The sequence below is a fragment of the Clavelina lepadiformis genome, chromosome 2, assembly GCF_947623445.1.
Source record: "Clavelina lepadiformis chromosome 2, kaClaLepa1.1, whole genome shotgun sequence".
Taxonomy (NCBI): domain Eukaryota; kingdom Metazoa; phylum Chordata; class Ascidiacea; order Aplousobranchia; family Clavelinidae; genus Clavelina; species Clavelina lepadiformis.
Window position 1 is genome coordinate 23,539,690 of NC_135241.1, and position 22,070 is coordinate 23,561,759.

At 37.4% G+C, this 22,070-nt stretch overlaps 4 protein-coding genes across 6 annotated transcripts; 1 reads left to right on the forward strand and 3 right to left on the reverse strand.

Moving 5' to 3' along the window:
• Nucleotides 1–1,951: 1,951 nt before the first annotated feature.
• Nucleotides 1,952–4,945, reverse strand: LOC143447072 (trans-L-3-hydroxyproline dehydratase-like). Its single transcript, XM_076947003.1, has 7 exons — nt 3,766–4,945; nt 3,415–3,564; nt 3,045–3,202; nt 2,785–2,951; nt 2,604–2,714; nt 2,367–2,482; nt 1,952–2,262 (listed from the first exon to the last, which is right to left on the reverse strand). Exons 1-7 carry the CDS (start codon nt 3,909–3,911, stop codon nt 2,115–2,117), a joined length of 996 nt encoding a protein of 331 aa, XP_076803118.1. The 5' UTR covers nt 3,912–4,945; the 3' UTR covers nt 1,952–2,114.
• A 2,081-nt stretch (nt 4,946–7,026) lies between these two features.
• Nucleotides 7,027–13,922, forward strand: LOC143445665 (uncharacterized). Its single transcript, XM_076944923.1, has 17 exons — nt 7,027–7,187; nt 8,034–8,140; nt 8,299–8,404; nt 8,663–8,797; nt 9,039–9,193; nt 9,406–9,499; nt 9,653–9,785; nt 9,950–10,065; nt 10,315–10,448; nt 10,848–10,969; nt 11,092–11,218; nt 11,347–11,445; nt 11,970–12,138; nt 12,409–12,513; nt 12,949–13,079; nt 13,224–13,332; nt 13,408–13,922. Exons 1-17 carry the CDS (start codon nt 7,155–7,157, stop codon nt 13,555–13,557), a joined length of 2,025 nt encoding a protein of 674 aa, XP_076801038.1. The 5' UTR covers nt 7,027–7,154; the 3' UTR covers nt 13,558–13,922.
• LOC143445667 (arylsulfatase B-like) lies at nt 13,372–22,050 on the reverse strand. Of its 3 annotated transcripts, none has more exons than XR_013113846.1 (11): nt 20,695–21,662; nt 20,519–20,601; nt 19,563–19,749; nt 16,324–16,511; nt 15,953–16,062; nt 15,714–15,823; nt 14,944–15,190; nt 14,424–14,575; nt 14,183–14,331; nt 13,606–14,097; nt 13,372–13,525 (listed from the first exon to the last, which is right to left on the reverse strand). XR_013113846.1 is itself a non-coding variant. In XM_076944927.1 (11 exons), exons 2-11 carry the CDS (start codon nt 20,825–20,827, stop codon nt 13,969–13,971), a joined length of 1,488 nt encoding a protein of 495 aa, XP_076801042.1. In that variant the 5' UTR covers nt 20,828–20,829; nt 21,909–22,050; the 3' UTR covers nt 13,372–13,968. The 3 variants fall into 3 exon arrangements, 2 of the variants coding, with proteins under 2 accessions (XP_076801042.1, XP_076801041.1); XM_076944927.1 differs by adding an exon at nt 21,909–22,050 and having other exon boundaries at nt 13,372–14,097; nt 20,695–20,829; XM_076944926.1 differs by having other exon boundaries at nt 13,372–14,097.
• On the reverse strand, nt 16,678–19,543 carry LOC143445666 (NXPE family member 3-like). Its single transcript, XM_076944924.1, has 2 exons — nt 18,347–19,543; nt 16,678–17,979 (listed from the first exon to the last, which is right to left on the reverse strand). Exons 1-2 carry the CDS (start codon nt 19,180–19,182, stop codon nt 17,028–17,030), a joined length of 1,788 nt encoding a protein of 595 aa, XP_076801039.1. The 5' UTR covers nt 19,183–19,543; the 3' UTR covers nt 16,678–17,027.
• Nucleotides 22,051–22,070: the final 20 nt, after the last annotated feature.

Consider the following 22,070-nt stretch of genomic DNA (forward strand, 5'->3'; position numbering starts at 1 on the left):
GATTAAGATTAGTGCAGCTGGATGGTGAAAAGAAACCCCATTTCAAGGATTGGAATCCCGTTTCCGTGGCCAAGAAGAGGGCACGATAGTATGGCCCTCTGGTGCATTAAGCTTATTGAACTACACATGTCACAAATAAGATATTGAGAACTGACACGCACATCGAAATCAAAAGGCAATCGTTTTAAGCATAAAACCCAGCATGCAGTGACGAGAAGAGAACAGAAGTTGCGCAATGCAAAGGGTTCTCTGAAGTTGCGTAAACGGCATTTTACCATGTGGCGGCATCGCCTCGTTTTCTTGTATTTTAATCCCACTTCGTCGTGTTTCTTTTGTGAGTCACGCATTGTTGCTGAGACTACTGAGACTACTACGTTTTTTTGATTAATTAACGAGTACTTGCTGGATTGATAATTATTATTTGTTTGCTTTTTACTATTTAAATGTGTGCGACAAAGCGTTTCGACAATCGCAATTATTTGGTTTACGTTCGACAGTTTTCTTACCAGATTGCTGGCAATACTAGTTGGAATTTGCTTTCAACTATGCTTGGTTTCTGTGCTGGCAGAGACGAATACGCAATCATACCTTTTGGAGTCAACTAAACAGCCACATGTGGCTACAACCTCATTTAAATCAATCTAAATTTTGCTCAAAAAAACTTTCTCGCGGTACAGCTACCGATAAGCTTAAAAGCTCTAGGTTTCGGTCATCTTCCAGATTCCAACCAGTCGGAGTACTCCACTGCATAACTCAGGATTATATCAAATATTCCGTAATTTTGCCTAGTGCCATTTTTGTTTAGATTGTGATAATATTGTGTACGACATAGAATTTTCGTCTAGCGAATCAGCGAAGCATAACACTGCGTGACGTAGTCGATTGCTTCGTACTTACTGTGTGTGCATTTTGATTTATTCAGTCTTTTTGGCTATTACGTTCAACGCCGCAACATGTCTTTATGCTGTTGCTGTAACAATGTTTTATCTTGATGTATTCGTTCAAAGAGGCTTCAATATAATCAGATTATACAGTTGTCATTCCCGTGTTATTATTGCTGAAGTCTATCAAAGTTCACTGTTAAGATATACACAAGTAAACAGACTTTGTAGTGAAGTGGGTAAACCTTACAGGTTAAGGTACCATTTACCACTTTTCATTACAAGATATTACAGTATACAGGTTATGTGTGATCGTGTATGCATATGGAAGTTTGTGCCACAGCATGGTTAAGCCGGCCAATGACATGAAGCACGTTTTTGCTCTTCACTGCTTTGCGATAAACCACAATCGAGGGAGAAAATATTCCAGCTTTATTCCATTTTCAGGGAATAGATCTCAGTCCACCGAACCACGGAAATCGATAATCATACATGTCTGCGATTTACGAAATTACAGTTAGGCCTACTCAACAGCGGTCACTATTACTTAATTAGGCTACTAGAATAGCTTTAACAATTTTTGTGTAGAACCTTTTCAACAACATTCAATCAAAACAGTTGTTTATCATAGCGCAGGTTCTAATAATAACCTTCATACTTAAGTTAATAATACAACTACTTACCAGTTGTCCTGTTTTTAATCATTATGACCCGCACCGAGAAATTGCTGTTTCAACAGATGCTCCCAATGGAGGCCTAGCTGCTCTTTTCCGACAAAGTGTGGGGATGCTACTTTTTCAGTAGTACATGCATCTGGGGCAATATCAAACGGATGAAGAAAGGAGCTCTTGCAGCCAATTGGGCTTATGAAAGATTTCGCGACTACTTTTATCGCTGTACCCGTTACGACGAAGACAGATCACAAATACTTCTTAAGCTAGAGATGAAAAACTTAAGTGCTGATCGAAACTTAAACTGCACGTCGTCACTCAAATTTTGAGTTGTCGTTTTTGGCCGATCGAGATTTTGACAAAAACTTGGAAAATTCCTCTGGGAGACTTAACACACCACCGCATGCAACGTTCGTTTATTGCCAAAAATTTAAATTTACAAGTCTGGAACATGATTCAATGTACAAAATACAGATTAAAAATGAATAACAATGACAGCCTGTTAAGTCAGTCTAGCACTTGACAATAACAAGCCTTTAAGTATTAAAAACACTTTACTCATTCATGCAATCAAGAAGCCCTCTTTTAAACCATCCTGTGCTTCAGCTGTAAATGTGGCAGTTCCAGTGTAGTAGGCGTTGCCACATATCTCAACTCTAACTGCACTGTACTCACCACAATGAGTCTCTTCAACTGCAGTTGCTTTGAACCTGAAATACATGGCTGTGATGACTTTCAATAAATGATAATTCAATCAAAAAGTATCAATTAAAAACTTCAAAATTGCAAATCAAAATATGCAATGCACACTCACGAGGAATTTGTCAAAGGGTTTTCAATCTCAACACTTTCATCAAGCCCTATCAGTTTCTTATGATGAAGCAAAGCCACCCTGGCCGTGCTACCAGAACCACATGGACTTCTGTCAACCTTGATAAACACAGAGCTAAAGCAACTACAAAACTGTTACTGTGTAACGATTAGAGTTTGGACGAGTTAGTAAAAATATTTGAGAAACATCAAAATTTATGCATATATAAAAAAATCTTACTTGGGCATCTGCAAACACTGTTAAATTGAAATATGGGCCAGTCATATTATCAGTGAATATTACTCCATACAGGTAACTCAAGTCTGCACTCTCCGGGTGCACTATTGCTTCCTGTTTCAAATAAGTGATTAAAACTTTGATACAAAAATACCTTTTATTGTCTGTATGGTGTGAGACCAACCTGGGCTTTTACAACACTGGCAATGGTGCTTGCTGCTGATCTAATCTGCTCAATTGGTGAGTTTTTGTTTAGCCCCACATCGTTCAATGGCAAGAATGCATAAAATGCTCCACCATATGCAAGGTCAACTTTTAGAGTGCCATAAGCGGGCACAGAAACCTCAATATCTGTGACAAATTATTACAACAACCATATAACCACCACTGCAATAAAATGCTATTACCATACACCACAAACAATTAAAAATTTCTTCAATTCACCTGACTTAACTGTAAAGGAAGGAACACTTCTAAATCTGACAGAACTTGTAAGCCCATTTGCGCAGTTAACAAATGCCTTTACCAAGCCACATGGACATTGAATGTTTATTTCAGTCTCGGGTTCCTTATAGGGCACAAGCTTATTGTCAACACAATATCTAAAACAACGTTAATGGCAGAACAAATTTTGCCCTTTATCATCAAAGCCGTAGTCTGTGTAAGCAAAATCTATTTGCTTAAAAACTCAAACCCACCGGGTCTCACCTCTATACGATGAAAAAGATGGTTTTTATTGTGGCAAAATATGCCCAAGTCCTAACAAAACAAAGTCATGTACAAATGTTGATATGTGACTGGAGTCAGCACTCACCTTCCGAGAGCTACAATAGCGTGACCACACATTGTGCTGTAACCTTCATTATGTGTGAAAAGAAAGGCCACGTCAGCATTTGGTATGTCTGGTACAACTTGGACTGCTCCGTACATATCATAATGGCCACGTGGTTCATATATGATAAATCTAGGCAACAATGTCACACAGTTTAAATAAACTGTAGGTGTAGGTCGGTATGCATAATTCAGGAATTTATGATAAGGTGTGTTTCTCTGGTTAAATGCTTGTATATCCGAACAATGTTTCATAAAGATGACAATACCAGTTAAGCAGCAACAATATACAGTGATTAAGCGTATAATTTCAGCCATTTTTCTTGGCACTCACTTTCTTAAAGCATCCAAGTTATCTTTCACAAACTTTCGCTTGTCTAGGATTGTTTTACCAACAATTTCAGGATATCCAGATTTAATTATTCGCAAAGGCTCACCGCCAGTGTGCATTTCAACGGTATTTATCACAATATTTTCCATTGTTTAAACACCAACTTGTCAACACTGTCAAGATTAGCTTCTAGTGACCAAAAAACCAAACACATTAATATCCAGTCCCAGTGTTAACAATGCAAATGCGATAAAAACCCGATGTAGCAACAGACTCATCAAAGTAGAGTGTGGAGTGAAACTAACTTTCATGTTTTTCCTGTATTACGATAAGGCATTTTGAAGAACACATCATTAAGAAGTGTTCAAATCTTGTTTGATTGCTTTTTCTGACATTTGCGGATTGTGAGTTGCGTTCATTGCTCAACTATAAACATTTTCAAACGCACATGCCGTCACAAAGACCTTTGCCACTTTTTTCCTTCAGGTCTAGCCGTTACAATGGATAATGCTTTTAGTTTCACTCCAATTCTTAAGGAATAATTTACGCATTACTAAATCCTGATCAGTGCAGAAGCAAAGATGACTCTAACCTCACTCACTCACTCTAACCATGCACTTTGTTACGACACATAGTTAAAAACATTTTATGCATGTTAAATGCAACTGTGCTAATAACACGGCAATACGTCTGTTACTGTTGAACCATATCGTTTGTTTTCCTCTCTATCCTAACAAACTCTGTTACCAATTTCGGTACTAGCCCATTTAATGGGCTTGCAGTTGCCTGGGGCCAGTTGTGCAGTGGTGGTATTTGCTAATACCATTAAATCATTTTTTTGCAAAAGTGGATTTTAGTTATTGATTGAAGTTTATGAAATTGTTTTTTGATAAACACTAGCTTCAATTGTCGACTGATATCTGGAAACTGTCTCGGAATAACTTCGTGTAAAGACTCCTTTTAGACCGTTTCCAGGTTGTTTTCCAGCATCTGTTGTGATAAGAAGTCTTCATTGGAAATGCTCGCTTCTTAACCTTAACACTGTTATTATTTATCCATGTCTCAATGTGCAGATGTGTGAGCTTTAGCTTTATGTATCTCACATTGTCTAAACAATGTTCTTCCCGTTGTACCTGCTACAACTTGCAGCGTTTTTCATGTCGAACATTTTAACTCCCATTGTCGAGGTTGAGGTCACTAAAATGCAGAGGTTGATGCGGCAGATGCAGAGTTTATCGGTCTTAACTTATGTTATTGACTTAATTAACCTACTGCATTAATTAGTATCTGACTCTATTGTTGCGTGCGGTTAGAATTCTCTAACCTTTTGACAGCCGAAAGTTCTTATTATATTATAACAAATACAGTTTACCAGAAAAGGCTTTTATTGTAGGTGCTGTACACTTTCTCAATATTACGCATAACCAGAAACATAGTAAACCACTGCTAATAAGATGTCTATTAATTTGCAATCATCATGACTACCGTAGTACGGTCGTACAACTGTCTATAACTTTCCGTCTGCGCACTTCTCGCACAGAAGTTCGAGCTTATAAAACATGGTGTGATGTGGCGGAAATATACGACAAAAAAGGCATTAACATTTCAAAGCGTGTGAACGAGAAAAACAGTGCGTTTGCAATGCAAATTACACTCGGTTAAAGCTGGAAACAGTTTCGTGGAAACGACCTGGTAACGTACTAAAAGGAGTTCTCTCACGAAGTTATTCAGAGCAAGTTTTCAAATATACCAACGATAATTGCAGTGTTCTGAAAAAGCAAGTTCATAAACTCCAATTACTAACTGGAAAACTCTTTCCCAAGAATGATGTGGCGGTACTAAAAGTTTAAAACTCCAATTGTTAACTGGAAAACTCATTTCCAAGAATGACGTAATGGTATTAAATTTGCCACACAGGCCGCTACACCATTACTCTCACGTTATATAAGCTCGCACTTCTTTGACGGTTACAACTCTGCTCATTATACTCACGTGAATCATGGAAATCAACAGATGAGTTGTCTTAGCTGGCCATGGTGATTGCAACTCAATAGACATCTAATCGGCGGCAGTATTCTTTTTCATCTTTCCCAATTATTTCTTCAGACTGCTGCTTGTACAATTATTTTAAAGTTTTATGTGAGATACTTCAAATATCATTTTATTCCATCATGGAAAGCCTGGCTGTAATGCTAAGACTTCAAAGTCTGTTGCTGGTCAGATAAACTACATTATTATAGGTTTTATTCCACGACAAAGGCCGTTATGCTTTTCAGAGAAAATCTTAAAACTTTTAAATTAAACTAAATTTTTAACTATAAAGACTTGTAAAACATTAGCTCATCAACTGATTGAAGAGAAAAATGACAAAATTTCATTTTACTAGAAAACTTACAAGCTAAATTACAGGTTATCAGCCTGTTGCTTACGTTCTTGGTTATTTGTATTATTGAGAAAGTGTACAGCACAAGTGTACATGAAATGCAAGCTTTGGCAAGATATTTTTTTCGATAATAATATATTTTTTGGTAACATATAATCGGGTATGTTTTGTAAACAGGGGCTGTTTATGTTCGAAGAAATATTGTATTAAATTATATTACCAATTTAAATTTAAATAGTTCCCAGGTTTTCCGTAGGTATCCCCGTATCCGCTTTTCTTCACACGCCAAGTTGTTAGGGAAGCTGAGGTCGCGAAGACAAGCCAGCTGGCTAAAAGGTTAACCAGCTTCAAAAGCTTACTGCAATTTGTATTATCTATTTTGTCGTTATTCCTACTGTTATACCTACCGCCAGTTGTATAATAGGCAGTTATTTGGTAGGATGGCTACTTCATGGAACGTGTGCACGTTTATTGTGCACTTATGATAGCCTATTCATTGTCATTTTAATCAAACCATGTCACTTTGTATATTTATTTCGGATGTTAATATCCGTGTTTTTAATATTAGGGAAAATGTCCTCCACATCTTTTAACAGTGTAGGCTAGTTGTTTGTGTTATTTCGGCCTTAAATTCGTTACACTTTGGAATTATTTAGTGGGTTTAGTGGCCATGTTAATCCACCATCTTATATAGCACAATTGCATTATTGCTATCTTGCATGTTTTAAGCCCTTGGGTATTACCACTTTTTCCTGCTCGTCAATTGTTAGGGAGTATGTGTTTTATTGTGCTATAACTACAACGATTATTATCTTAACTTTCGCTCCATACAGTTAATGGCGAAAAATAAACAATGCAATACAAAATATGTCCGTTGATCAAAGCTCTTCTTTGTATTTAGGTCCAGGCTTCTTAAGGTACCCTGTATAATTTCGATTCTACGCTTTAACGGTTTGTCTGAATAGAGCGAATTCTTTAGAACTTGATGCTTTTTGTTTAGTTGATAACCATGCTTTTGTACATTGAAAGCAAAGCTTATCCGGTTAGTATGAAAGTTTATTGTGTTTTTTTAAGTAATTTGTTAAGTTCTTATTTTCCTTTTTTTCTGATTCTCTGTCTGGGTGGCAAGATTTTTTACAATCGCCTAAACTTAACAATGGAAAATGTCGACTCACTCTCACTCTTTTTTAAATTATAAGCGTTCTGGGCATTGGATTGTAAAAATTTCATTCAGATGATTTGCATATGAATTCCTTTATGCAAAAAAACAATTTGAAAATATTTTGCTTAGTTCTTATTTTACAGTGGTTTGAATCGTGTGCACTGGAGTAGGTTAGTTCAATATAAAGTCACATTATGTGGTCAGCGTAGCATGTAACATAAAATGTGTTAGAGCTTCCACGGTATCTATGGTGCGCTTGAATGTAATAAGTCGATTTGTATATACTTCTATTTGATTAGTTTGAACTTTGCTTGGCATGCAAAAACAATTAGTCTATGTAACGCGGCGCAGATAACATGCAAACTCTTACACATTTTACATCGCATGCTTCTACGACCACGTATTTAGACGTCATATTGAACAAGTCCAGTGCGTAGAATTTAAACCATAGCAAAATAAGAACTAGCTAGGCAACGAAATTTTAAAATGTTTTTTCATGGCATGAAGTAATTCATATGCAACTCACCTGAGTGAAATCTTTAAAACCCATTGCCCAGAACGTTTGTAATTTTAAAAAATCAAAGGATGTCAGTAATTTTCATTATTAAGTATAAGCAATCGAAAAAATCTTGCCACTCCAAAAAATGACAGCTGTAACTCAGAAAAAGTCTATTGTGATACCATAATGATAAGGCATGTCAGTATTAAAAGTTGTCAAAATTTTAGGATCGGACTTTCATTGACATTTGCAAGCCGTCAGACACAGTTGCTCGAATTCGTGCTTACTTACTTCACCGACTTCATGAAATTGGTCATTCAAATCATCAATTTCGGTAGAACAATGTTTCTTTTTTAAACTGTATCATAAATCTAAGCTATAGCATGTTGTCACCCTCTGCATCATGAGGACATTTGTGTGCTAGGTTTATTCTTTACATGTAGTCCTATTATGTATTGTCTTATAAAAGTTGAATATTCTTTATATATATAGACTACGATACAAAGGCACATATCTAAGGGATGCATATACCCTGGAAGAGTACAACCTGTTGAATAATGCTGTCATACATATGGTGCCACTCAGTGATGTATCTGAGGTGAGCGAACATTTTAAAATGAGGTTACAGTGGCTTCCAAAAAATACAGGTTTACCTGGACCACTGCTAGGTTTGCATGGATCAGGTCTGCACCACTTATTGCCAAAAATATATTTAACTAGGAAACCGAATATCAAAAACGTATTGCTTGTGAATATGTAAGCCAAAAACATACTCAAATCGATGTTAAACCTGTCTTAAGCTAAAAGTACTTTGTTGAGAGATTTGAGTAGATTAGCTGTTGTGGTCATATTTCAGTGGAATACCGACAAAAGATTCCGTCAGTCGACTTTAGAAGAGAACTCTGGAGATGTGGAGGATATTGTACAAGTGGCCCTCAGATCTGAGATTAAGCTCCTTGACAAACGAGAAAGAATTCTCAACAACTTTAAGGTTCCTTGTAGAATGTGTTTGAGACATGTTTTGATTGTTTCAGATGTGCATTTGGCATTATTTACTTTTAACTATTTTAAAATATGTCTAAAATTAACTTTATGCTTCCTATAATTATATAGGTTTTTTTAGTACTTTTCGAGCATTTTTTACAATTAATATAATAGATATATAATATTAATACAATATAATTATTACAGTGAACCACTAAGATCCATGCCCATTTCTATTCTTTCTCCAGATTCTGATGATGATGCAAATTGTGTTAGTATTTCTGTCGTTGTTTACAAACTACTGGTACTTCTTCTTTGCCTATTTGTTTGTACTCGCTGTGGCCCTTTTCTTCAGCCCCAGTTTCACCCGTGTAAATGGATGGGTCGGTACAAACAGTATGAGGTTAGTTTGTTAGCCCCGATTATGTTGTCACCGTCTATCTTGCAATATGCCTTACAACAAACACACAACAAATAGATATTTAAGCACCAATGTGTAGCTATCATGAATCTCGCGTTTGTTCATATCATGCAAGCAACAAAAACATACGTCAATAGACCTACATGTTATACTTTATGCACTCTTCCTGTTATAACAAGTTATCATATTTACAGGAGAAATGAATTTATGGTCGTGATGGTGTTTCTCTCTTGTTTGATGGTTGGAGCTGGAGTAGCTTTGCTCACTCTTAATGTGATGGAGCTTACCGTGAGTTATTACCGATCACTTGAATGTATTTTTTCAATGTATACAGTGTGCCTTGAAATGCAGGATAGTGGATGAATATCTTACATAACATTTGTGTCGTTTTGCTGCTATGACTGGTTGTAAGTTTTAATTACATTTGCACTATTGTCCCAGGCTTCTTCATATCCCACAGATCGTTGTATTAGTCAGAGTGCCAGCTGCATCACTGATGCTAACAGCAATATAATAAAGTTGGGAGTTTGCACGGCGTATGAACAACGTTGTTATGAATCTTCCGTTTGGACCGGTATTTCAAAGCTGATTTTTAACTGAATTTAGACTGTGTAAAGTGCTGGTTTAAGTTTCAGTACCAATGAAATAAGTGAACTGTGTTACAAGCATAGCATAGAAAGGATTAGCAACCTACAATGGCTTTCAAGGCAAATTGAACTTGCTGTGTAACCTTCTAAGGTGCCTACTATTGCCTTGTGATCATGTTCATGGCTAGCACGGGTGTGCTAAGTGCTTTCTTGCTGCACAATTTCAAGTTCAATCCAGGAGATTACATCGAACGCTACCTTGTGCAGGTAACTGTCATCTGAACATGTCACTGTCATAAGGTTTTGTTGAAATTGTATATCACCACCACTGAAAAAACGACCAGTGTAGTAAACTAAAAATGTGGCCAGCATAGCCAAGCATTCATGGACATTTGTGTTAATTGTGACATTTAATGAAATGGAATACCACTTAGTAAACTGCTTTTTATCACTGATAATATTTTATTTTCGATTTTTTTACTGTTTGGATATTCAGCGTGAATTGTTTGTTTAAAGACGCGGGAGTTTGAACAAATAATGGAAACAGCTAGAACGGGCAGCATCAGCCAAAAAAGAAACGCTGCGTTTGAACTTGCAACCATGGCTTCATCTGCCGATGATAACAAATTTCAGATAGTGACTGACGGAGGGTAACGGCATCCCCGATTTTCAGTTCCATGAAAAATATCAATTTTTCCTTCATCTGTTTGTACAACAGATGAAAATCACCTTTCTTTGTTTGATCAATTCTTTGCTTTGAGTAATTTCCTGGTTTGTTTACGCTTGTTGTTGGCAACACTTCGTATCAAGCCATTGATGTGATTTTCTTGTGCACTTTGTCTGATACGTCTAACAATCTTATTACGTCATAATGACCTTTATTGTTTGACATCAAATAAATCATTTAGTATGGATCCGCACAGTAATTTAAGTTATTTAAAACTGGCGATTGTATTCAAAGTGATAATGTTAAATTACTATTATGTGTGTGTGTTTGTTTGGTACAGTTTGTGTTTTTACCTTCTTCACAAACTGTGTATTGTTTGCAGGTTAGATGTTCTTATAACACTGGCTCTGAGTGCAGATCTGACCACTCAGGAATACGCAACTGAAGCTTTGGCTGAGTGTTTGACCGTGCCCGCCATACAAGATCAGTTCATATCGCTCGGTGGTAAGTCGTATAGAACAAAACTGATGCAAACCTATTTCACATTTCTAAAAAATAAAAATAAAAAAACTGATGTAAACCTACTTCACATTTCTAAAATTATTACCAAGTCTTCTTACACGTAGGTGCCAAAACACTGACCGCGCTCTTGCACTCTAAAAACTTACGAACTGCCCATGAAGCGATCACTGCAATCTCATACATTGTGGCCGACTCGGATGAGAATAAATTTTTCATCACATCCGACCATGGGTAGGTATCTGTGCATGTTTATGCCACCAACACCAGCTTCAAGATACTCATTATGTGCAGTGGCCACGTGTACAGTTGCAGAAATATTTTCTATGTTTTAATCGAAATCGTTGTCTTGTTTTGTCCAGCATCGATGACTTACTCCATGCATGCAAGTACGCCAATGCACCTAATCGCAAGATTCTTGCTTCCATTTTTCTGGAACTTGCATATTTTGCTGATACAAGGTTTGATATGTTTGCGTCTGGAAAGATGTAGTGTCTCCGGTTAGAAATATATATTGCCAGCCAGCAATAGAAGACTCAAGTTAGGTTTCTGTGGACAATTGACTTTTTGCTGAAAACACCAGCTTGACTTGTGTTTGAATTAAAAATTTAATTGGCTTGAGTCATCACCCATATTAACTCAAAATGTGATGAAATTTGTTATGAATTTATGAAACACCTTTAAAAATTACTATGTGACACATTCTACCGATTATTATCCAACAAAATAAATAAGTAGTTTAGACATGATGGAGTCATTAGTTTGGTGTGACTTTGCATCTGCTGTGACTTCAACTCGATAAACATGACTGACTCCACTTGACATGAGGATAAAATTAAAATGACTCGACTTGGACAGTCGCTGTTAATGACCTAACTTTTATCTCAACTACTGAGACTGGATCACCGTCTGACTTCACTCGTATAACTACTGAAGTAAAAACATTTTGCCAAACGAGAGGTTATTTAATTCTTTCCTGACTCAGAGCTGTGATGGCTTCAAAGAGCACGTCAGTGGAAGCGATGATCTTTCTTCTTGTTCGGAGCACAATAAGGTCACGAGAGATAAGCAACGTGGACATAGACACAACAGTTCTCGCGCTGCAAACACTCGAGCTTCTCGCTATCGAGTCACCTTCACTTGTTGCGTCACAAGTATGGCTTTTGTTGAATTTCTTTGTCACTAAGAAAGTTAATATGATGGTTTTGAATTGAACGTATTTCGAATTGCGTGAAATTCTCACACAGCGATAAAGAGAGAACAAGTTGTACGTTTACACGTCACAAACAAAATAAGCGATTAATAAAACAGAAAGAAAGACAAAAACATGTTGTGCTTCAAAACTTGTTGTGACTAGCATTGGTAGATGGCAAGTAGAATGCGTTTAATTATTTAACATTAGTTTTGTACATTTTTTCCCCCAGGAGGATTTTCTTTCCTACTTGCTAACGGTTCCTATTAAAATCTTGGATCAAAAAATCCAGCTTCTCACCACGAAGCTTCTTCTCTATTTCACCAAGACTCCTGAGGTAAGTGTGTCATTGCTAGGGAAATGGCCCGCAATGATTTTAGCTAGACTCTCACAACACAGATGTTTTGTGAGCATAATTTTTTAAACAAGTTTTTAATAGCATTTTATTACATTAGTAAGGATCGGGTCAGATCGATAGGCGAAGTAACTGTTACGTACTGATGGCAAATAAAACATTTGAAATGAAATTACGTAATCGAAATTTTATTTAAACAATTTCCGCCATTTGCTGACCATTGTGCAAGGGGGTTCTTTTTCATTTACATCGTCAAATATTAACACGCTGCCTAAGTCATTGAGCTGAAAATAAAATATGGTTGATAGCTGCGCTTTGATTTACTGGTCTCGTCTGTCAAAATGTAAACTCGGTCGGCTTAACCAAATGCTTAACTAAGGTCTCATTTCATTTCAACAATTTTTGTTTCATTTTCAGGCGCTTGAACAATTGTGTATGACGTCAGACTTGACTGACAAGCTTCTATACTTTGCTCATTCCAACGACCCCGAACTGCTGAACGCGCTCTCCGCCATCTCACTGCACGTCACCGAACCTTTTAAGCACAGGTAATTCAGCTTTTTAAGATTTTAAGCGTTGTTTGACACAAGGTGATAGACAGGCAGCACATCGTGTAACTTGTATTTGCTGGGTATTCACGCGGCACATAACTGTGAAAAAGTGCCGAAGCTTTACTTGTTTCCTACATCAAGGGAGCGGTTGGTCCACGATGGGTTTCTAGAATTTCTCACTTATCTCCAAAACGCGAGCAATGAACGTGAGAGTTGGAACATGGCCGACCAGGCTATCTCCAACCTCCAGGTACGAATCAACTTTGCTTTGTTATGTGACTGTTTACCATTATGACATCACAATAATCCGTTTATTAATTTGCAGAACAAACAAAATCCTGATGATGACGTCAAAAAACCGATAACACGTCCGCCTACTGCCATGACGTCATCCGCAAGCAGATCGTCGTCAGTTGTTTTGTTACGTGACGACAACGATGCTACTGCAGATCAAATGACGTCATCAGAAGCATGACTTAGAAATAACGTCAGTTTGACGAAAGAGTTGTAAAAACGTACTCACTGTAGCAGTATTCCAGCCATTCTTGTTGGTGCAGATATAGATTGTATAGCAGTTAACAGTAATATAGGGTTTAGGGACGAAGTAATTTCGAGTAAATTCGTTTTTTTCCCATCTCTAAATAGAATCATAGACAACGCACTTGTACTGGCGTTACCTTGTGCATTTTTGTAGACTACATTTGCCACTGTAGTATTAGCAAGTGCTGTATTTTATGTGGTAATTTTCCACACTGCACATCTCTTTTGTGTTCATTTTGCTCATCTTGCACTTTACTTTGCTGAGTATATGTCACCCAATAAATGCGTGGTAATACAAGTCAGGAGAGTTAGTATATGTCCGGATGCTGAACGTTTGAGGAGCTCTTCAATTTTTCCAAGGTCCCCAGAAACCTCCACGCGAGCCTGGATACGCTTTTCGATCCATTTTGGGGAAAATTACTGGCACTGCTGTAGCATTGTACTCCGCCAGTTTCTCAAGTAAAAGATCCACCATCTGCACGTATTTAAACGAAAATACAATATAAATGCTACGTGACAAATCCTAGAACATCTTTAAGGACCACGCTTTATTCATTGACCTGTGGGCAGCTTTCAGATAAATCATTCTCTTCGTACGGGTCTTCCACGATATTGAAAAGTCTTATGGGCTTGTCTGCTGTTGGCTCGTTCGGTTTCATACGACAGCATTTCGTTGACTCGGGGGGCGGGAACCAACTGTTTTCGTAACCTACAGAGAGCATAAAATATAGCGTACAATACAATATATAGGCTACAGCTACAGGCGAGTAATGTGGTAAAAAGAGATCGATAATTACTCACCTGCTTTCCCTGTAATGAGCTTCCATTTTCCCGAGCGAATAGCGGCATGGACCGATTTGTCGAAACCGGATCGTAACTCGGGCTTCGAGATTTTCTCAAACAAGGGGTCAATATTATGAAGGATTTCCGTGCGTTTACCAGGAAGCCCTTTGCTTTGAGAAACGCGAGAAGATTTTTGAAGATGTTTATGGAAAATGCGATTTATTGTGCAATCAATTTTTTCACCGAATACAAAACTAGGCGGTTCTATTATTAAAAAGAGCAAGAAAAACGTTAATTCTAGTCACTTGGATAAAGCTGAAAGTTGATTTAAATTAGAAGATAAAATTAGCTTAAGTTGCTTATGTCTTAACTTCCAAAGTAGGTTGATAAAAACTGAAAAGAATAGTTTCGATCATAACTTAGAGCAAGGCAAACATTTTTCTTTGAAATAGTGACAGACTTAAGTTTATTAATGCAAGGTGATACCGCAGCGGTTACAACGCTCCAAGCGGCGAATATTCTGCAAAATGTTGGCCACCTGATGGTATTCCACTGGTCAACACCGTCTAGGCTCGGCGTTCCGGGCGCAAGTCTACAACGTGCTGCAGTCATCAACGTCGGCAACCAATCAGAAACGTGAATTAAATCACGTGTGATGTTAGGTTTCTGTTCTATGAGATTTCCATGGACAAAACCGATTCCTCTTATCCCACCTTCCCATAGACTATTTTTAGCGCCACGCAAGGGCCAGTTGTTCCCGCCACGATCGGGTCTTCCACCATTATCTGAATTTATTGAAATGAGAATTTTCGAATAACTTGAAAACTCCAACAATAAAATGCATTGTTACGCGTTTTAAATATAAGTTACCATACGAGCTATTCCTGCGCAAATGAGATGAATTTTCTATGGTTGCAGACAAGAATAAAAATACTGTAAGTTATAATAATAAGTGTGCATATTGCTATGTGGTCAGAGGTTCGACAGAAGGTACCGGGGCACACGGGCTTAATTATTAAAGTACAAATAGACTTTCCAGCCACAAGTTGCATATGTACTTAATTCAATGTTGATTTTGGGCTTAACGTGCTTTTTATAGTGTGGTAAAAAGTTTGCCTGTGTGTTTCACGATGGGTCTCCGTATTTCAGTTGATGTAAACAAATGTGTTTTGGAGTTTTCATTACTAATCAAAGTTAGTAAATAAAAAATTGAAACATGTTATCGAACATTTTCTGAGAGACGACGCAGCAGCAGCTAAAGGCCTATGGTAGCGTGGTATATAGTAGTACGGCGTGGTAGATGCTCACCCGTTGAAAACACTAATAAGGTGTCATCCCATAAATTGGCTTCCTTCAATGCGGTCGTTATATTTTTCACCATTTCGTCAAGTGCGGAAACCATAGCAAGATACGTTCTCCTTGAAAGTGTGTTCAACAAGTCATTTAACGTACAGTATGTGCTAGTAAGAAATAAATGTCGTGGTGACGCCACGCTACGTTTTAAAATCGACTCTCGAACTTGTAGCCGATGAAAATATACCAATTACCTTATCTTGTCTTTCTTTCTATGTCTGAAGCGGGGAACACGCGTTAAATACTTTGAAGGGACTTGGATGGGCGCGTGAACATGCTGGAGGGCCAAGTACAGGAACATTGGCTATAGATGAAGAATTAATTTTACGATAACGATAAGCAGGCTATAACTATGCCCGTAATGGAAAGTAGGCTACATGCTTTTATTCTTTAATCAGAAATGAAACAATTTTAGAAAACTTATACCGTATAGCCTAAGTACTGCTGAGAAAGACAGTAGGCTGCATGTTTTCAAGTTTTCTTTCAGAAAGCTTTTAGGGATAATGTACTAAAGCTAATTGACTAAAAATGAGATCGTCTTCAACAGCAACCATTTACGCCGCACCTTATCGGGGTCATGGTTTTGAAAAATTTCGCGCGCTTTTCGAACATAGAGATCAGCCGAATATTCTCCCCAAGTTGAATTGGTGTCCCCGAACTGGGAGTCGACCATTGAAACTCCGCAAGACTCAGGATGAGTTTTCTTCATGCAGACAACCTTCGTGTAATAGTCTTCGGCTCCCACAAGATAACCTACCCGCGAATCAAATGCAAACTAATGAAATTTGTTTGTTGACGAAGCCTATAGCATATACTGCCCAGCGCAGAGATGGATATTGGAAAGATTCGTTAATGTACTGTTAGATTATATCGGCTTGAAGTCGGTTACCGGTTCCCTGTTTACATATTCAGTCACCTGTTTCCAGCTGCAGAAGGTTTGTTACCTGCTAAATCAGTTGATAACCTGCTTAAAAAGTGATTTAAAATAACTTAAAAGTTATTTGTAAAAATTCGTGTAAATTTTAATAACTTTATAGGTTTATAGCAAGTTAAAAAAATCATAAAAGTATTTTCAAATTTATGATAATTTATTGTTTTTTTAACACTAAATAGTTTTGAACAAGTTCTAAAAAATTTAACATAAACTCACTTAAATTATGTATTTGAGGTTATATTATTAATACTAATAACTAACAACCAAAGAATTAGGCTTACAAACTCTCAAACAAAAAAACAATTTTACTTTTACGTCATCAATGGTCATAATCGCTATGCCTCACACATAAGGTTGAGCAAAAGCAACGCTTCCTGATTTAAAACTGGAGGTGTTGGATGATAATCATTTAGAGGTATCACTGTAGTCATGTCCCATAAGTTCAAATAAAATACATTTGTAATATTTTTAAAAATCTCCCTCAGTAATGTTTCATATCTCATAATGAGCCATTCGTCAACTGTTTCGACAACGTTCATTCCTCTCACAATAAATTTTGTGCTTGAAAAAGATTTGTGATGTCGAATAATGGCTTCTTTGATACTTAACAGACGGCGGACATACAAACATGGTTCATCCTGCAGTAGATGCAAGCCTATATTAAATATTACGTAAACTTGAGATTCATTTTCAACTTTGATTCCATCAATGGAATCAGTTATGTAAGGTCGACTACTCGGAGGGCCTGGATTTCTAAGTGGCGGTCCATGGGCTCTGTAATAAAGAGTTATTTTGCTTGTGCCATCTTTACTTCTTGCAGTTTTCGGTTGTTGCCAAACTTCACTGTTGTCTGGACCATATAATTCCAGGTCAAATTTACTTTTAAACAAGTAGAAAAATTGTCTGATTGTCGAATCACCAAACATATAAACAGGTTTGTGTTCAAGACACTTGTGGAAATTTTTTGAAGATGAAATTGGTTTTGAGCTCAGTGTGCTTATCCAATTCCCCTGGTGCAAATAGACGGATGGCGGATCTATCATCTTGATTGACTCATCATTGAACGCCCCAAGTGAAACATCTATTTGTGTTCCTGATCCTACGATTGGTGCCACTTTGCCATAAATTTGAGGGTATTTTATTCTGTAATCAAACGGTGGCACATGGAATCTATTGTCAATAACCAGCCATGTAATTGGTGGGCATTTTCTTGAAGGCGGCAAAACACAGAACCAAGTCTCTCCGTTTCTTGGATTGCCGTAGTCGCACATCGGTGTCTTTTCATAACTGTAATGAAATAACTTTCTTTTAATGTACAGTATAACGGTAAGGAAATAAACCGTATACTTATGTAAGTTAACTCTAAAGCTAGGCCTATATTATTTATCGGCCTTGCTTACGGGACACATTTTTGACCTATTTTTATAGACCATGTCAGTTTATGTGTATCCCTGACCACCCAATCCCGTGGGACATGCTGATGAAATTCGTCCACTGTTCCATGCATCCCAAAATAAACAAATAGTTGTGGCGGTATTCAGTCTGTAGTGTTGACTAATGTCTTATCTGTGGAGACTTTACCTTGAATAGGGCTACGATAGGACAAAATTTTTATATATAGTAAAAAGTTTGCGATATCTATCGTAGTCCTCACCCGTCATATGTGTTTAGGTCCATATTGCATTTCACCGTTTCGTTTGTCTGTAAAATAGCTCGAAAAAAATTTCCTTTGTTGTTTCGCATTGAAGTAAAATTTATAAATCCAGCAATTCCTTCTAGTGGCCACACCAGCTTTACCTCCAAGATAAACGTACCAGCCATTAGTAGCGGAGCTTGCAGGGTGTAAGATCCATTTAAATGATCTTTAACGTTGCAAGCAATTCCGTCTCTTAAATTTCCATTTGGTTCTGTTCGAATTAGCCTCGCCCTGAAGTAATCACCTCCAAAGGTTTTAGTTCGATTCAATCTATCTTTGGCTCGTATATGAGCAACGAGCACATCTCCTACTTTGAAGGCTTTGTTACTTGTTTCCAGGCTAACAGTTGATGCCTCACTTGTAAACGCTGAGGGATCACGCGTAGGATTTTGAACTTCGTACTTCTTCAGTGAAGTCATAATTGCCGGGAAATATTTCTTCCAATCCACTTTAAACGTTTCATTCCCATAGATACTTGCGTTGCGGACAGGATGGCCATACATGTCCTTGTAAATGTTTCCATAGTAAGCGGAATTCGGATCCAAAGCTTCACTGGGTGGTGTGAAGTTTTTGCTTTCCGACCCCGAGCTTGTTGTTGGCCAGTCAAACGCCAGCTCGTTTTCTTCGCTCATTTCACCTTGACTAATTTGCTTTTTCAATGGATAATTTTGCTTTGCTGGATGATTCTCGTCTAATGTTGGCTGGTCCAAAATGAGCCAAAAAGAGATAAAAGTTAAATAAGTGGCAGTTACAGCGAAAATTAATCGTTTTTTACCCCGAAACATGCTCATCATATCCTTATTGCAATTAGGCTGTGAGGATAAGGAGATATTATACTGTATAAAATTTTGTTTACGGAAATCGGCTTCACAAAACGTGAGATGAATATCTTGCTGAATACTTTGTTGCAATTAACCAACTTCTAACTTTTCCCACATCAAAATTTTCTTGAAATACACATTTTTCTGAAAGTATACCGAGATATATATACGCGTTTGCCTGAACATAGGCCAATGCACTGAGTTTGAATATTAACGTACAGTTGCTTGGTCGACGTACTGAGCAACAAATATTTAACTGAATTTGATTTTAAATATTAATATTTATTTAACATAAATTCAGTTGGGCCTCCATCGATTTTAATTTCAAATTTGTAGAATTATAGACTGTGTACCAAAATATGTGTCAAAACCTCTCTTCCACGGGAGGTACTCATCCTTATAAAATCCCAAATGCCATTTTCCCAGCATATGAGTTTTGTATCCGCATTGACGTAATTGCTCCGGCAGAAGGATATTATCTAATGGCAGACCGCGCGGCTGTGGTCTGTGTATTACCTCGTGCTGCATACCGGTGTGTATCTATCAACAATACAACAGTGTATCTTTTGAACATGCACCAGATAAGGAGATCTTTGTACGTTCGAGATCAACAACAGAAGAACATTATTCATGAGACCAAACCATTAAATTCATTATTTAATCCATCACCATCCATTAAATAAAAATAAAAATTGCAAAGCAACCTTGTAGAACTGCCATGGATCTGTGATGATATTATAAAATTGCTTGCAAATCGAATGCTGCATAGAATACTTGTTTACGGAAATCGACAAAGCAAAGCATTGCGTTACGTAATCGATTCCTCTCTGCTTATCGTATTAGTTCACTCAGTTCACAAACTGACAGTTTGTAGTGAAAGTGGTATATGGTACCTTTGCCTGTAAGGTTTACCCACTTACACTACAAAGTCTGTTTCCTTGTGTATATCTTAACAGTGAACTTTGATAGACTTCAGCAATAATGACACAGGAATGACTACTGTATAATCTGATTATATTTGAAGCTTCTTTGAACGAATACATCAAGATAGAACATTGTGACAGCAACACAATAAAGTCGACCACTTTCTATGGTTAACTTCGTAGACTGTGTCGCATTGAACAACTATGAATAACAACACACGCAAAGCAGGCATGCACGACATTTTTGTCACGACTTAATACGATAAGCAGAGAGGAATCGATTACGTAACGCAATGCTTTGCTTTGTCGATTTCCGTAAACAAGTATTCTATGCAGCATTCGATTTGCAAGCAATTTTATAATATCATCACAGATCCTATCAATACCTGATATCTTCCACTAAGAAGCTGTCCTCTGGTTGGGGAACATATCGGCTGAACGTAGTAATTTTCAAGCCGAACACCTTCGCCTGCATACAGAGTTGAGATAGGATAAATTTGGTTGCAATTTTTTTTGTAGAAAAAAAGATCAACGGTAAAATACGCAGATGGAGTAGTTTTACCTGCCAGTCTGTCAATAAACGGTGTATAAGCAAGCGATTCGTGCTCTCTGCCGTGATAACCAACATCGTTGAAACCGAGGTCATCGGCAAGTATATAAACGATGTGGGGTTTTCGACTTGCGTTTGAGTGCATTACTAGAAAGACTAAGGTTTTTAACACAAGTAGAACTCCTTTCATAATTGGACGTTGAATACAGCCCGAACTATAGTATGACGTATCGTTAAGATAAGCTGTTCATGCTACGTTTGTTTGAGCTTATATCAGAATGAAGTACACCTGGAAGTTTGCAAACCATTAGCGCTACGAAAACTCATCAAATCTTCACAAAGATCAACCTTAGACACAAACATCATATTACAATCACTGTTAAGTTTGACAATCCGACGACAATCCATACTTTGCACTTATTGGCTACAATATTTACATTTCTTAGTACCAAGAGCATGAATGTTACATTACGAAAAGAAAAGTACGAAATAATGCATTTTTCCTCAAATATTATTGGTTCTTCAAATTATCTTTCACTGTCACGGTGCAAAATTCATCCTCAGTGCTTTGTAATCATTCGCTTGGAAAATCGTTCCCTTGTGCGCTGATCTATCATAGGTGTTTTCACCATCGCAATTGTTTACACGACTCTCACCAAACAGAATCTGTTTTGCGGAGCGCTCTGACCTAAAAAATTGTCGTAACTCTCGCACAACGGTGAGTTAAATACCGGAATCTATATCAGCGTATGCGGCCTACAAAGGATAACGCAGTTCGCGTGACGTCATCAAGCGTATTATACGTTTCTGGTTTATACCGGTAGTAGATGTTTCAATAAATAAACTATAACCTTTCGTTGTTATAGCACCACAGTAGTCTATAGATGACATGTTTTAAGTCTTGGAGTTTTTGTGGCTTTCCCCCCGTTTATTGATAGTTTGTGGTCCTCACTTTTTGTGCTGTGACAAGCATTTTTCCGCTCCCAACCGTCAATGGCAAAAAATAACAATGTTTTATTTTCTATTAATTTGGAGAAAGTTGAAAGGTTTCAAATACTCTGGAGAATGACCTATCTCCAACCAATAATTCCTGTTCATTACAGCTCTGACGACACACCTGTCTAGAGGTAGTTTTGTATTTAGGATTTTGGTGCAGGTAACTAACCCAAAAAGTTAAATTGACTGACCAATCGTTTTGAACAAAAAACATCGTTTAGAAAACTCACATTTCAGTTGACAGTCACATTCCACGAAGATATTCGTCGCCAATTTATGGAACTAATTAGCCTACAAAGAAATCTCTTGTGTTCGGTTTCGATTGAACCGTGTCCAGCGAATGCGGAATATACTGGAATAAATCGCTTCAATATCTTTCCCTATTGGCTAGA